Here is a 13,985-nt window from a genome sequence, read left to right on the forward strand (position 1 = left end):
AGGAAGGAGGGATTTCTTTTGCTGCAGTATTCCCGCATAGTCTGTCATGGTGGGGAAGGCGTGGTGATGGGAGTGGGAGGCAGCTGGTCCCATGGCTTCTGCAGTCAGAAGGCGTAGAGAGATGGGTGCTGGTGCTCAGCTCACCTCTCCCTTTTAATTCAGTTTTGGACCCCAACTCATGGAATGGTGCCACCCACCTCTAGGGTGGGTCTTCCCATCCCAGCTCCCCAGTGTGAGCCTCCCTCCCAGACTGACCAGAGGGCTGTCTCCTAGGAGGGTCTAGATCTGGTTAAGTTGACGATGTTAGCAATCACATGTTTGTACAACCAAAACCGGTCATTTTCATCCCGGGGATCTTAGCTCTGACACCAGCAGGGCTGGTTACTATTGGGGCGTCTGGTGCTATGAAGACATAAATTGCATCTATAAATGCATAGCTGTGTGACAAACTTTTCTTGGGGAGACACAGCGAACATACCTGTTCACCCCAGATAGGAAACTCACTACATACCAATGAATGGATACCACCCAAGTCCAACTTGGTTGAACCAATGACTTTCACTGGGGTTACCTACAGGAATATGGGTAAGGTTACTGACAGGAGCAGAAATGACACAAAGACAGCTGTATCGCCAAGTTTCACCCTAGCATGGGTGACAGTCCACAAGAGCTAGGAACCTGGAGCACACGGCACAGCCTGCAGGCAGCTCAACAGGTTGGACAGTGCCCTTGCTGAGCCACTCTGGTCTAGACCTCTTCCAGGCAGCTGGTCTGCTCTGGGAGTCTTTGCTGAGGCTCTCAGCATTTACTGCTTACTCAGGCAGGGAGGGGCCTAGTGGGTCTGACCAGTTTCAGGGACTTCCTGGAGCTACTTTGACTTGTTTACCTTCCTGCTTAAGGAACTTCCCAGTAGGACGGACTATGTCAATCTCAGAGGAAACTGTTATACAACACTATCCATGACGTTTTGACACACAGTGAATATTTAGTCTCTAAATCCTCCTATGGCTGCTTCATTTGCTCATTACTAAGAAACCTCACAGAATTTTGGCAACATTTTTTTTTTTTAAATCAATGCTCAGTTACAGAAGTTTAATTAAGGGCACAAGAACACTCTGGAATCTCTTGTTCCTAATGCTCCCTTTTCCGCCTACTTCAGTTCAACAAGGCTGACTCTTAAATATTTAAATTCTTCCCAAAGACACCCTGCTGTGTCCCCAAACGCAAGCAGCACACCCAAAGGGACAAAAGGCACTAGAGACACCCCCCCCCCCCCCCTTTCGCCTTGATTCTTACGAGAAGCAGGGATCTCAGAATTAATGCAGCTCTGACCTAGAGTATCTGGGACAGATCTTGGGCCTTCTTGGGAAAACAAAACAAAACAAAACAAAAACCATCGCTCTTCTCCCGCTCCTCAAACAAAACAAAACAAGACAAACAAACAAATGCAAGGCGATGCTGTTTCGCCGCTACCAGCTGAGCAGGCTGGGTCGCCTAGTCCTCTCATGAGGCAGGGGCGAAGTTCCCGGGTCCCGGCTAGACGCTGCGGGGACTTTCACCTGCTGGGCGCGCGCGGGGCGCGGGGCGGACCCGGCGGCGAAGGGCGGGCGGGGCTGTGGCGCGCGGGAGGAGTCGGCCCGGGCCCGCCCCGCAGGAGGAGCCGCGGGCTGGCAGCCGATCCGGCGTCTCCGTGACAGGCACCCTGCTCCGCCGTCGCCGCCGCTGCCTTTCTTCCTCGTCCCGGGCTGTGCGCACCGAGCTCGGGATCGGGCTCCGGGTCTAGCCCCGCTCCGGGCCGTGCGCCCTTCGCTCGGCGTCGCGGTCTGGGGCTCCGTGGCACCCGCTCCCGCCTCCCGGCCGCCTGGCCGCCTCCCGGTAGCCAGAGCTCAGCCACCAAGCAGCTCACACCAGCCGCATCCGCGCCGCCCTTGCCGCTCGGCCCTCCGCTTCGCTCCGGGATCCCCCCCCCCCCCCCGAGCCACCGCCTGGCACCCAGGCTACCCACTGCCGACCCGGGTCCTCGCCGCCACCTCGCCTGGCCCCACTGTTCCCTCTCCCGGGTCTCGCCAGCTCTTTCTTGCCGCCGCCACCGCCACCGCCGCCCCTTGAGCAGCGGGTCCACCGCGGGTGACCATGCCCAGCAAAACCAAGTACAACCTTGTGGACGACGGGCACGACCTGAGGATCCCTCTGCACAACGAGGACGCCTTCCAGCATGGCATCTCTTTTGAGGCCAAGGTGAGGGGCCACCGGGAGGGCAGTACCCCGAGGGGGCAGGTCTGGGTGGTTGGGATGCCAGCTGTCCTGGACGCAGAGCAGGTGGGTTAGGCCTTTCTCAGCTCCTGCCCAGAACAGCTAAAAAGAGCACCTGCAAAGTTTGAGGTGTACTGCCTCACCCCCTTCTCCCACCTGCAGACACCCCATCCTTGCCCGCCAAGGCTGGATTGAGTTACTTCCCGGAGCAGCCTGAGCAGCGCAGCCTGACCGCCTGGTTCTTTTGAAAGCTTTTAAGGAAGCGCTGGTGTTATTTACCTCCTGGGCTTCCAGGAGAGGTGCTTTCGGGAGGTGTTTTAAGACGAGAATGCCTGTTTCCTGACCAGTTAAAAACATTAAAAGAAAAAAAAATTCCAAGTAGCTGGGTCTAGTTGCTAAAGTCACTCCCCAAATGTTTGCTTTCAACGATTCTTTCACATGTGCCAGTCACTGGTGTGGAGGTCGGGTGGAACCCGTTTTCCAGTTTTGTGGTGCGCTGTTAAATCTCAGCAGTTGCTAAAGAAGAATTTAGCCCAGACGACTGACATTTGCAGGGCCAAGCCCAAAGCCACCCTTGGGGGGGGGGGGAGTGGAAATCTGCGTGCTGGACCAGTGGCTGTGTAAAAGGCTGGCCATCCTGGAATGGCGAAGCACCTGGCTGTGAGAGGAGTTTTGGCTTGTGAGCCTGCAGTGGAGTTTCCCGCTGCTCTTCCCGGGAACGGTCCTTTCCAGTGGAAGGCTCTTGATTGGTACCGCTGCTCTACCCCCCCACACCTATAGCCTAAAGAAAGACGCAGGGACACTCAGCATGTACAGTGTGCTTGTCACCGAGTGAAATGTAAGCGAGTTCTGTTTTAGGTTGGGTTTGGATGGTTTTGAGAACAGCACTTTTGACGCGGAGGCAAACTTGCTCCGCTTTCTCTTCTTGGATGACCACAGGTTAGTAAATTGTGCAAGAACTGCCCTCAGGTGTCCATTTCCTTCGATTTGCAAAACATCCTTGGAGTGTCAGTTAGGAGCCCAGAGGTCACATGTCTTTAGAATTGCGTCCCTTTTCTCATGCCAAAGTATGGATTGGTGAATCCTACCCCCACCCCCAACAGCTTTTCTCAGTCACATTTGCTAGAACTAGAGGCGTCACCCCTTCATCCTGCAGTTATCAAACTCTACCTTGGAGTGCAGACTGGGTTGCTGAGTATGACTGGGACCGGAGGGAAGCTGTCAGCCAAGATCTTATCTCACTTCTCTGTCTCAGAATAGATCTGGTTGGCCCAGGATATTCAGTGTTTGGGCTTGTGTGTCTGGGCCTGTGGATTCGGTAAGCAGCTTCTTAAGAGTGTAACTTTTCATTATGGTTATGCTTTAATTTTCTTGCATAGACATACACTGAGAAATTGGCTTTTGTCTTGTTTGGTTCACCAGTGCTATATTTAAAAAATTATTTTTATTATTTTTAATTATATGTCTGTCTGTGGTTATGTGCATGCGAATGAAGTCCGGAGTCCGGAGGCACTGGATCTCCCTGGAGCCAGAGTTACATCTATTTACTTCTGAGCTGCTTGATCTGAACTCCACTCCTCTGCAAGAGCTGTGTGATGGGATTCTCCAGCCCAATGGGCGCGTTTTTTTGTTTTGTTTTGTTTTGTTTTTAAGAGTTCAGATAAAAAGACTAGTCAGATTTAAAGTTGCTTTTTTTTTTCTCACGGGCCTCTGCATTTGGTCATAGCTAGTTGTCAAAATCTAAAGTAAGTACATACAAATTTCAAGTAAAGTCCCATTCTTAGTATAATCTTCTGCAGTTGGAATGGTGAGGCAGGGGGATTGCCATGAATTAGTGACTTGCTTGGGCCACATACTTCTATCAGGAAAAACTAACCAATGAACCAATTAACCAACCAAACAAACAAACAATCAACAAACAAACAAACCAAATAAATGAACAGTTCTAGCTTGATGTGTTTAGGGGACATGTGTACCTTTAACGAGTATCTGGGTGACATAATGAAGTGATTGCAACCAGACCTTAAGAAATATTGGGCTTGACGCTTGCCTTCAACTTTTTGGATCTCACTTTATTTTTTTCTCTCTAGTACTAAACATGTAGTTTCTTTTCTGAGCAAATGTCTGGGGGCTGCATAGTGTGGTTTCTATAGTAACTCTGGATTCAGAGATAGTGCTGGTCAATAAGAGGAAAGCCATGGCTGGTCTGTGTTCCTAAGGCAGACAACACAGGGGACCAGGGTTCAGCATTGAGAAGGGTGAGGTGGAAAAGAAAGGACAAGGGCAGGTGGATCTTCCATAGGCCAAGACTGAGTTGATGAACTAGGTCCTTCCTCCTGGCTCCTTGTGGTTGATGCTGGACTCTGGCATATTCAAATCCTGTGTCAGCCAAGACATGCGTAGGGGTGGAAGCAGAAGATCAGTTCTCTGTTTCCCCTGTGCACCCCAGTAAGTACCTTCTGCAGCTAGCTTCCACCCTTTTACTGAGCCGTGTCTGTCCCTGGAAATGCATCACCGTGGGAATTTCAGGGTTAAAGCCACAGCCATTTGCTCCTTGTTTTGGAAAAGCACAGACCGTAAAAATGCAAATGCATTGTTGCCTTGCTATTAGGTGCCTTGGAAAAAGAGCCAGAGCCTTCCTCTAACAAGGGCTGGCAATTTTTCAGAATCAACACTGGATGGAGTGATTCTCGGGACATCTGCCTCTCAGTTTTCAGAGTTCCATGGAGACACAAAGATTTAGGGTTAGGTGGGACAGTATGTCCCTGGAGGATCCTCTGCCTACTTAAGAAACATAGATACCTGCCAGTATCTCAGTCGGTAGAGTGCTTGCTCTAGCATGCGCGAAGCTCTGGGTTACATCCTTAGCACCATTGCTTCAGGTGTGGTGATGCATGCTTGCAATCCCAACACCCAGGAAGTATAGGGAAGATCTGGATACCCGAGACCCCTTCTTTCTGCATGCACCCCATCCCAAATGCATATAATGATGAAGCCCGATCTGTGCACTTTCACCTGCAAGATCTCCCTCAAGTCTCACCGCTTTCTACCAGATGTTGTTTGATGAAGCAGGATATAGGCTCGGGGAGGCTGCTGCCTTCCAGGGGCTTTCAGAAACAGGAACGTTAGCGTTGTTTTTCAGATGGAAAACTTGGTGATGAGCCTCACAGAGTGTGTCAGCATCAAACAGTGAAAACTTGTTTTTGCCCCAGCCAGACTTCAGTCTCTGTGATGGAATTCCTGACTCACACTGCTTAGAGCAGGATGGGTTCATTTTAGCTCACGGATTCAGAGCTTTCAGCGGATGGTTCTAGCTGTTGGTTGAGGTAGCAGAGGGGAACCCTAGCCCCCCTCCCCAGGATTGCTTACACACCTGTCATGCGGCCAGCAGGAGGGCAGCATGCAGGTAGGTGTGCACTGCCCAGAGAAGCAAATGCTCCTCTCGCTGGAGTGGCTTTTACTGCCCACACCATGATGGTGAGGGCATGTGGCGGAAGTGACTCACCTGTGCTATAAAGGAAGCAGAGAGAGGAAACTGGAGACAAGGTCTAACTTTCAAAGGCATTATCATCATTACTTCCTTCCTCCAGCTCGGGCCCGCTTCCCGGAAATTTCTACCACCCCCTAACATAGCATCACCAGCTGGGGATGAAGATTTTAACACACACGCCTATGGGGAACATTGCATCTCCAAACCATAATGTATTTACTGAACACTTACGCGCCCTACTTCATTCTAGCCTCTGCCTTCTTGGATATGCACCCTCCAGGGCATTTGACCCCTGGTCTGCGACTGCCTTATCTACCCCTGACACAGCTTTTCTTTCCGTTTTCCTAGCCATACTCTCTGGACTGTGGTTCTGATCATCAGAGCTGAAAAGCACCTTAGGCATCTAGTATAGACTCACTTTATGGATAATTGAGGTCCAGAGGGAAGTCTTGACCTAAGGTCCATAGCCACACAGTAACAGAACCACTGGGGATCTCTGGGTCCAGTTACCTGTTGCTATCTAACAAACTACCTTTAGACTGGCTGGGAACAACAGCCGTGTATTTTGCTCCTGATCTGTGGCCTGGGAACTCAGGCAGGGCTTGGCTGGACTGTTCTTCCTGTGCACATGACAAACATTCTGTTGGGTTCTTTTTTCTTTTTTTCTTGGTGAGCAGACCGGAAAGTCCTAGAAGGCTTCTCTTACTCGGCTTTAGTAGATTCTCCATGTGATTGTTGAATCTACTGGCTGGCTTATATTTCTTCCTAGCATGGTGGGTCTTTTGTTTGGTGGTTGGCTTTCCAGAGGACATGTTATAAGAAGGAGAACACTGCCAAGGTTGGCCTTCTGAGTTTTACAGGTCTCTTCTGCTATGTTCTGTTGCTCATGACTGTAGGGGACTAGAAATAGGCTCCCCTTCTAGATGTGTGTTTGAGTGTGTGAGCGCATATGTACAGTGTTCCTTGGGGTTGCTTACCTTTTAAAAAAAGAATTATTTTTAATTTTATGTGTGTTTTTTGTTTGTTTGCTTTTTTGTTTTTGCTTTGTTTTTTCTCTCTCTCTCTGTGTGTGTGTGTGTGTGTGTCTGCGTACCATATATATGCAGTACCAGTGGAGGCCAGAAGAGGGCATTGAATCCTCTTGGAATTAGCAACAGCCACCAAGTGGGTGCTGGGAACAGAATCTGAGCTCCCTGCGAGAGAACCTCTGCTCCTAACAGTGGAGCCATCTCTCCAGTCCTCCGCTTTGTAATTCGAAGACAGTCTCTCACTGGGCCCAGGATGCCAGTTCATCTCACTGGCATGCCTCAGCAATTCTCCTGCCTCTGTATTTGCAACACTGGATTACAAGCATGCGTCACCCTCCCTGGGTCCCTGGGATCAAACTCAGGTTTTTGTGCTTATGAGGCAAGCGCTTTATCAAATGAGCTATCCGCAGTTTCCTAAACCCCACTTCTTAATGAGGGAGTGTCAAAGCCAAGTTGTAAAATTACATGTGGGGTGAGAGATTTTACTGATGCATAGAGCTGTGTCTTTGTTATAAATGTAGATAGGCCCAAGTGTCCTGGGATAAATCTATTTCTACCTTAGCTGTAAACTTCATGATTTTGTGGCATTTGGTCATTGTTCTTTCGCCCAACATGTCATAGTCATTTTTCGTGGTCAAAATCATGCATCCAGGCATAATGCTGACCAGTCACCTATGTATAGGACCCTAATTAGACTCGACTTAGTGTTTATTATTGCTTACTCATATGGTGCTTCAAAGAACTGGAACATTAAGTGCTATCACTAGCTATAATTACCGACCTCCTCTTCACTACAGCATGCTGCCTGGAGCTTCTTGGGGACCTTTGAGCTATCCTTACCCTTGATGCCCAAGAAGCAGGCTTTACTTTTTCCTGCCCTACACTGAAATCTTGATTCCTGATACTCTTCTTCTTCTTTCTCTTCCTCCCCCTACTTCTCCTCCTCTTCTCTTTTAAGAAAAACTTCCTCTCTTTGCTGTCCATCCCCCTTTTCTTTAGTTTTTCTTTTCTTCTTCTTCTTCCTTCTCCTCTTCTTCTTCCTCCTCTTCCTCCTCCTTTCTTCTTCTTCTTGCTGTGGCGTATGTATTTGTGTGCATGTGGAGACCAGAGACTGATGCCCTGTATATGGGCATGGTGAGTGCCGGTGCCCAGAGGCCAGGGAAAGGTGACTTCCCTCGAGCTGGAGTTACAGGCAGCTGGGAGATGCCTGGTGTGGGTGCTGGGAACTGAACTTGGGTCCTCTGAGAGAGTAGTGCGTGTTCATAGCTGTGGAGTCCTCCACTTTATTTTCTGAGGCAGGGTCTCCTGCTGAATTTGGAGACTTAGAAGAACAGCTGGCCAGTGAGCTGCAGGGATTTGCCTGTGTCTGTGGCTAGGATTACAGGTGTGTGCTGCTGTTCCTGTTTTTATAACACAGGTGTTGGCGATCCAGATTCAGGTCCTCAGTGCAAGCACTTTACTGACTGAGCCTTCTTCCCAACCCCTTTCTTGTAGCTTTACTGAGATATGTTTCATGCACCATATAATCCACCAGTTAAAATGTTTAATTCAGTGATGTTTGTATATTCACAAACATGTCTATTCCCGCAGTCCTTTGAGGACATTTCCATCATCTCGAAGGGACCCCTGTGCTCCAGTCCTAAGTGGTCACTATTCCATGTTCTGGTTCTAGGTTTTCCTCTTCTGGACATTCCATGATTTTAAACATATAATACCTATGATCTTTTGGTTCTGACCTTGTCTTTGTTTCTTTTATTGCCACTGTGGTAAAATACCTTGACAAAAGCAACTTCAGGGAGCAGGGGCCTGTTCTGGCTCATGGCTCAGGTGACTTTCCATCACGGTGGGGAAAACACAGAGGCAGGGACTTGAGTGGAGTGGATCACCCTGCGCCCAGAGACAGGGAACAGAGAGAGCAATGAGTCTGTGCTGTCCACTCACTTTGAAAGTTCAGGGCCCCTGCCTGGGATGAGGGCTGCTTGTCCTGGCGCCATGCTAGTCCTGTGTCCTCCACAGTGGTGAATGCAGTGTCTTGCGTGTATATAACGTGAATGAGTGAATAAATGTGGTTTCTTAGCTGTTGCCTGTGACGACGGCCAGGGTCCTCCCTGGCCTCCCCTCAGTGGGAGCTAGTCACCTCTGACTGCTTCTCTTGCTCTAGTCCTGCAGTTCTTGGTTCCCAGTAACCTGAGCTGCTCCTCTGCCATGGGGTCTTTCTACTTCTTCCCCTCACCTCCGGTTTACATTGCACTGCTTTCCAAGAAGGTCTTTTCCTGACTGAAAGGAAACCCCAATGAGTGGTGGACAAAGGAGTTAGAGTTTGAATTAGAACATGTGTTTAATTTCAGGAATAGGTAGTTATCATTTACTAATTGTCCTTTACGTATGTTTTCATTAATGACTAGATACCCCCCCACACACACAATTCTCTGTTTATTTTCTTTACTTTGTTATTTTATGTCATATAAATTTGGCTGTCAAGAACTCCTAGCTTAGATTCAGGAGCCCATGCTGTGTTTGGCTACAAACCCTGACTCTGCCCCTTACTTGCTTATGACCGCGTATGAATTCCTTCACGTCTCTCGTCTGGAAGAGAGGTTCAGCGCATCATATGCCCCAGAGGGTGGGTGGGAGGGTGAAGGGAACTGACCACGTAAATGCCTAGCACAGTGCTTGGCACAGAGTGGCTTGCTGTTTTCATTAAATCCAATTCTACAACTTGCAGTTTGTTTTGCTTGTTTGGTCCGCACATGGTTTAATCCACAGAAAAGCGTTTTGTCTTTTCTAATCGTTGCCTTTTTTAACTCTGAGATTTGGTGACACATTAACTTCATTATACATGCCTGGTTAAAAAAATTTCTAGCTGCAGAATTACTCTGATTCCTCAAGTTGCAAATCAGACAGCGAGACTGCTGTGTGGGCTTAAAATAGTTGTCAGCTTTCTTGGAAGGGGGCGGGGAAGGGTTAACTAGGTTCTGGTGTAAGCCCCAATCACATTTGTTCCAGCTTTTTAATCCCTGTTATGATTAAAAATCACAGCATCTTAAGTATGGCATGCTGTCTGTCTTCACTTGTCTTTGAGTTTCTTGGGTAAATATTTCTTTAAGCAGAGCTAATCTAAGCAGAAGGAATCTTGCAGCCTGGGATTAATTAATACCTTGCGATGCTTACATTTCCCTTTTCAGTTTTTATGCTCAGCACCATGTTTACTTTTAAACATCAGAGCAGCTGGCTTTAAAGTTGTTTAAAAAGGCGCTTCTAGCAAGTTCCGTGCCCACAGAAAGCTGAATCCTCATATACCCTGGCATGTAACCCTGCAGCTGGTTTCTTACGGTAGGATCTGAGTGTCCTTTGAGAACTGAGGACATTGGCTATGCCCCTCTTAATCTTACTTTTAAAATTAATTTATTTTGTGTGTGTTCTTGTGTTGGAGTACTTGCATGCATATGTTATATTGGTGCATCAGATAACTCTTGGGAGTCGGTTTTTGCCTTCTACCCTGTTACAGCAAGGTTGGTCTTGATTTTGCCACTTGATAGCATCCTGGTTAGCTGGCCCATGAACCTGCAGCTGATTCTCCATCCCTTTGTAGGAGTGCTCGGATCATAGATATGTGTCACCATGTTTGGCTTTGTTATTGTTGTGGTGGTGGTGTTGGTGGTGGTTGTCAGTTCTGGGAATCAAATTCATATCTGCAGACTTGTGCTACAATTGCTTTTACCTACTAAGCCGTATTCCTGGCCCCTACCCCGACTTATTCCTGAAGCCACACCCCTTGGTGGGAGGCTAGTTTAATAATATGCCTCCAGAGTCTCTACTCCCAGGGTCTGTTTGGTGTAAGGAAATGGCCAAGAAGAGGGCACTTCCCACATTGCACCCTGAATTGAGAGCATACTGACTTCTGTTTGTCTGTGTGTGTGTGTGTGTGTGTGTGTGTGTGTGTGTGTATGTGTGTGTGTTGGGGAAGGAAAGGAGTCAGAGGATGAACACACTGCAGAGACAGTGTCTATGCTGAAATGCTTCTCCTGGGACACAGGGACACAGTGCCTTGTGGGTACCTGGTTGTACCTTTCTGCCCATGTTCGTTGTAAACTCTTGTCCTTTGGTCTCTGGATGGAAGAAACGCGACTCACATGGAAGCATTTTCTTTTCATTATTCTTTGCAAAGAGGAAGACCAATGTCTCTTATGGGCCGAGTGACAGATAATATATTAGCTCAACCCCCACCCTACTGTTTCCCATAAGCACACATAACCTGTCCTGGAATGATACTTTCAAACTCGCTCCTGGATATGTGTGAATTTCCTCCTTAACTTGGCAGCCCAGGCTAAGCACATCCTGGACACCCATAGCCAGTGTTTGGTGGAAACGGCCTTCATCAAGTCACTTGAATGAAGCTCTCTCCTTGTGGTCAGGAGTTCTGAAGTTTCTGCATATGAAGGGAATTTTGCCTGTAGATGCCTTTGATCAATTAAGCAGCTGTTCTCAGTTGGTCTATATCGGAATATTATGAAATGAAAAGGGAACGAAGAAAGCCTCCAGGCCCAGGCTTGCTGAGATGGCATGGGTGATGTTGGAGGTTCTCCTCGCTGCTGTGATGGAGTGTTTGAGCTGTGGCACTGGAACACTGTTTCTCAGACACACTGCTAGTTGGACTCTCTGGGGGAGTTAAATAAAATAAGAGGAGAAACCACATATGGCTGGAGCTATAGTTTGGACCTTGGGTCCTCAAAAGGCCCATGTGTTAAAGGCATGGTCCTTGACCCGCAGCACCATGGAGAGGCAGTGGGCCCTATTGGAGGTGGAGTCCAGTAGAAGATGATTACCGGAGGTTCCTTGATGATGACATGGAAACCCTGGCATTTGGACCCCTTTCTCTCTCTGCCTCTTGGCTAGATGAGGTGAGAAGACCTCCTGGGACACATGTCCCCACCATGCTGCACTGTGCCTGCACAGACCTGAGCAATAGTCCAGGCCAGCTGACCGTGGACTAGAGCTGCAACTGGAATGTAGCCACGATTAATAAAAACCCAGAGACAGAAATTGGGGTTCAATCTGAAGGACAGAAAAGCAAAACAGCCAGCCACTGGCTCTTACCTCTGCCTCAGTCCGAAATGGCGATCCCGCTTTCAGAAATCTCAGAATGAGACTGTGTGTGAGAGCTGTGTCCTCCCATTTTCTATTCCTCTCTAGTGTTGGTATGAAAGGCGTTCACCTCTACCACCTGGTTTCTGTGGCAAACTAGTGTGGCTACTGGGATTAAAGATGTGTGTCACCACTGCCTGGTCTGTAAGACTGATCAGTGTGGCTGTTTTACTCTCTTAACTTCAGGAAAACTTTATTTATTAAAATACAAAGGAAACATCACAACGTGCTTTGGATATCTGTCCTGCAAACACCAGCAGGAAAGGCAGGAACGCATCTTAAGTTGTGCTTTATTCAGGGCTGGCAGTCTGTGGAGGTGACCGGTTAACACCCTTGGAGGCACTGCCTTCACATCCTGCCTCCAACTGGCTGGTTTTATTGGGAGCAGGACCAAGGCAGTCAGTCAACCCAGACCTCCTCTCTCTCCTCTGATCAGGTGGTCAGCCATGTTTTGAAGACTTGTGATTTCTTAGTCTCTTGTGGTGTCATCCTTGATACCTTCTCATTTCCTGCATACCTGGGTTCAGGTGCTTTGGGGTCATGGAGTCTAGTCAGTACCTGTAGATATTGACCCCGTACTTCTCCAGGTGCCCCCTGCACTGGAGAGTCAGAACAAAGAAGGTTGTCAGGGTGGATGCGCTAAACTAATAACGGTGTGTGTGCGCAGATTCCTTTGTTCAGTATGGAAGGAATGTGTCTCCATTCATCTCATCTCCTATCCAAACCTCTGAAACTGAGAACCCCCAAATCTTGCTGCTGCTTTCCTTTCCTTTCCTTTCCTTTCCTTTCCTTTCCTTTCCTTTCCTTTCCTTTCCTTTCCTTTCCTTTTTGAGAAAGGGTTTCTCTGTATAACTCTGGTTGTCTGGTTGTCCTGGATCTCACTCTGTAGACCAGACTCACTCTGTAGGCCTCAAACTCAGAGATCTGCCTGCCTCTGCCTTCTGAGTACTAGGATTAAAGATGTGTGCCACCTGCCTGGGCAGCACAGTAGAGCTGACCCTGTTGACAGGGGTGCAGGTGAACTGACCCAAGAATGTGAGCATGGGAGATCTGGCCCCACCCCTCATCTGCCATATGGTGATGTGGGCAGGAGCGAGATGCCTTCACCCTCTGCCCCTTGCTGCCTGTAGCAGGTGGGAGAGCTGGCCCTGAGGTCATACGAGTGGGAGAGCTGGCCCTGTCCCTCACCAGCTACAACACTTGGGAGGGCGGCCCCTATACTTTACCTGGACAACACATTCGAACTGGCTCTGAGGTGTAGGTGAAAGAGAGCCAACTCTGAGAATGTGAAAGCAGGAGAACTGGCCCCGCCTCTTGCCCATGGCTGAAAAGGGTGAACTAGCCAGAACTAGCTCACCCTGGTGATGAAGACAGGGGAAACTGGCAGGCTGACCAACCCTGCAACTACCCAGGCTCAGAACCAGGGTTACGAGTTGACCTACCCCAACATTCGCCCCATCTGTGATTTGCTAGAGCACATGAAGGGGCCTGACCCACAGACCCAAAGCTGCAGGATCTTCATGACACAGGGCAACGACGGGATAACCAAGAGGAGTTCCAGTGAGTGTAGAAGAAACCAGAGGCCTCAAGCCAGGCCAAAGACCCTTTGCAACCAACATTTGCACATAAAGCTCAATGGATACAAGGATTTGCTGCATGCCCCACTATGTCAAACTACAGCTTCCGTGATGAGATTTCTTTTTTTTACCTTTACCTTTTTTTCTCTTAAATTTTATTTTATTTTATTTTGGGGGTGCGGTTGCAAGGGCAGTGGGTGGATATGAAGAGATGGGAAATGAATGGGATCGAGATGCATGATGTAAAAGATACAAAGAATAAATGAAAAGAAAGTCTAAAAAGGAGACGTGTGCCATCACTCCCGCTTGAGTTACTGTTCTTGACCACTGAGGATCTCTACAGCCACCCAACATGGCTCTTTTGCAGTGTACAAATCCCATCTCCCGTGCCCAGCCCAGTGGTCATCAAAGATGGATTGGTTTTAGTTTACAGAAATGGTTTCTAGGGAGAGTGTGCTGTTTGACTCCCACTTCTAGGCTCTCCCTTGTCAA

At 48.6% G+C, this 13,985-nt stretch overlaps 1 protein-coding gene across 3 annotated transcripts in view; it reads left to right on the top strand.

Annotated features, from left to right (window-relative positions):
• Positions 1 to 1,755: 1,755 nt before the first annotated feature.
• The window catches only part of LOC121454874 (carboxyl-terminal PDZ ligand of neuronal nitric oxide synthase protein-like), a 286,814-nt gene continuing 274,584 nt past the window's right edge, over positions 1,756 to 13,985 (top strand). For 2 of the 3 annotated variants that reach the window (XM_041662247.1, XM_041662248.1), the window contains exon 1: positions 1,756 to 2,238. In XM_041662247.1, coding sequence (XP_041518181.1) covers positions 2,134 to 2,238 — 105 coding nt within the window. In that variant the 5' untranslated portion in view covers positions 1,756 to 2,133. Of the gene's footprint in view, positions 2,239 to 3,552; positions 3,572 to 13,985 lie in introns of those variants that run through there. The other variant, XM_041662250.1, reaches the window with a different exon arrangement.

Source organism: Microtus oregoni, unplaced genomic scaffold (assembly GCF_018167655.1).
Source record: "Microtus oregoni isolate MIOR12 unplaced genomic scaffold, Mior012 000013F_ref0000133, whole genome shotgun sequence".
Taxonomy (NCBI): domain Eukaryota; kingdom Metazoa; phylum Chordata; class Mammalia; order Rodentia; family Cricetidae; genus Microtus; species Microtus oregoni.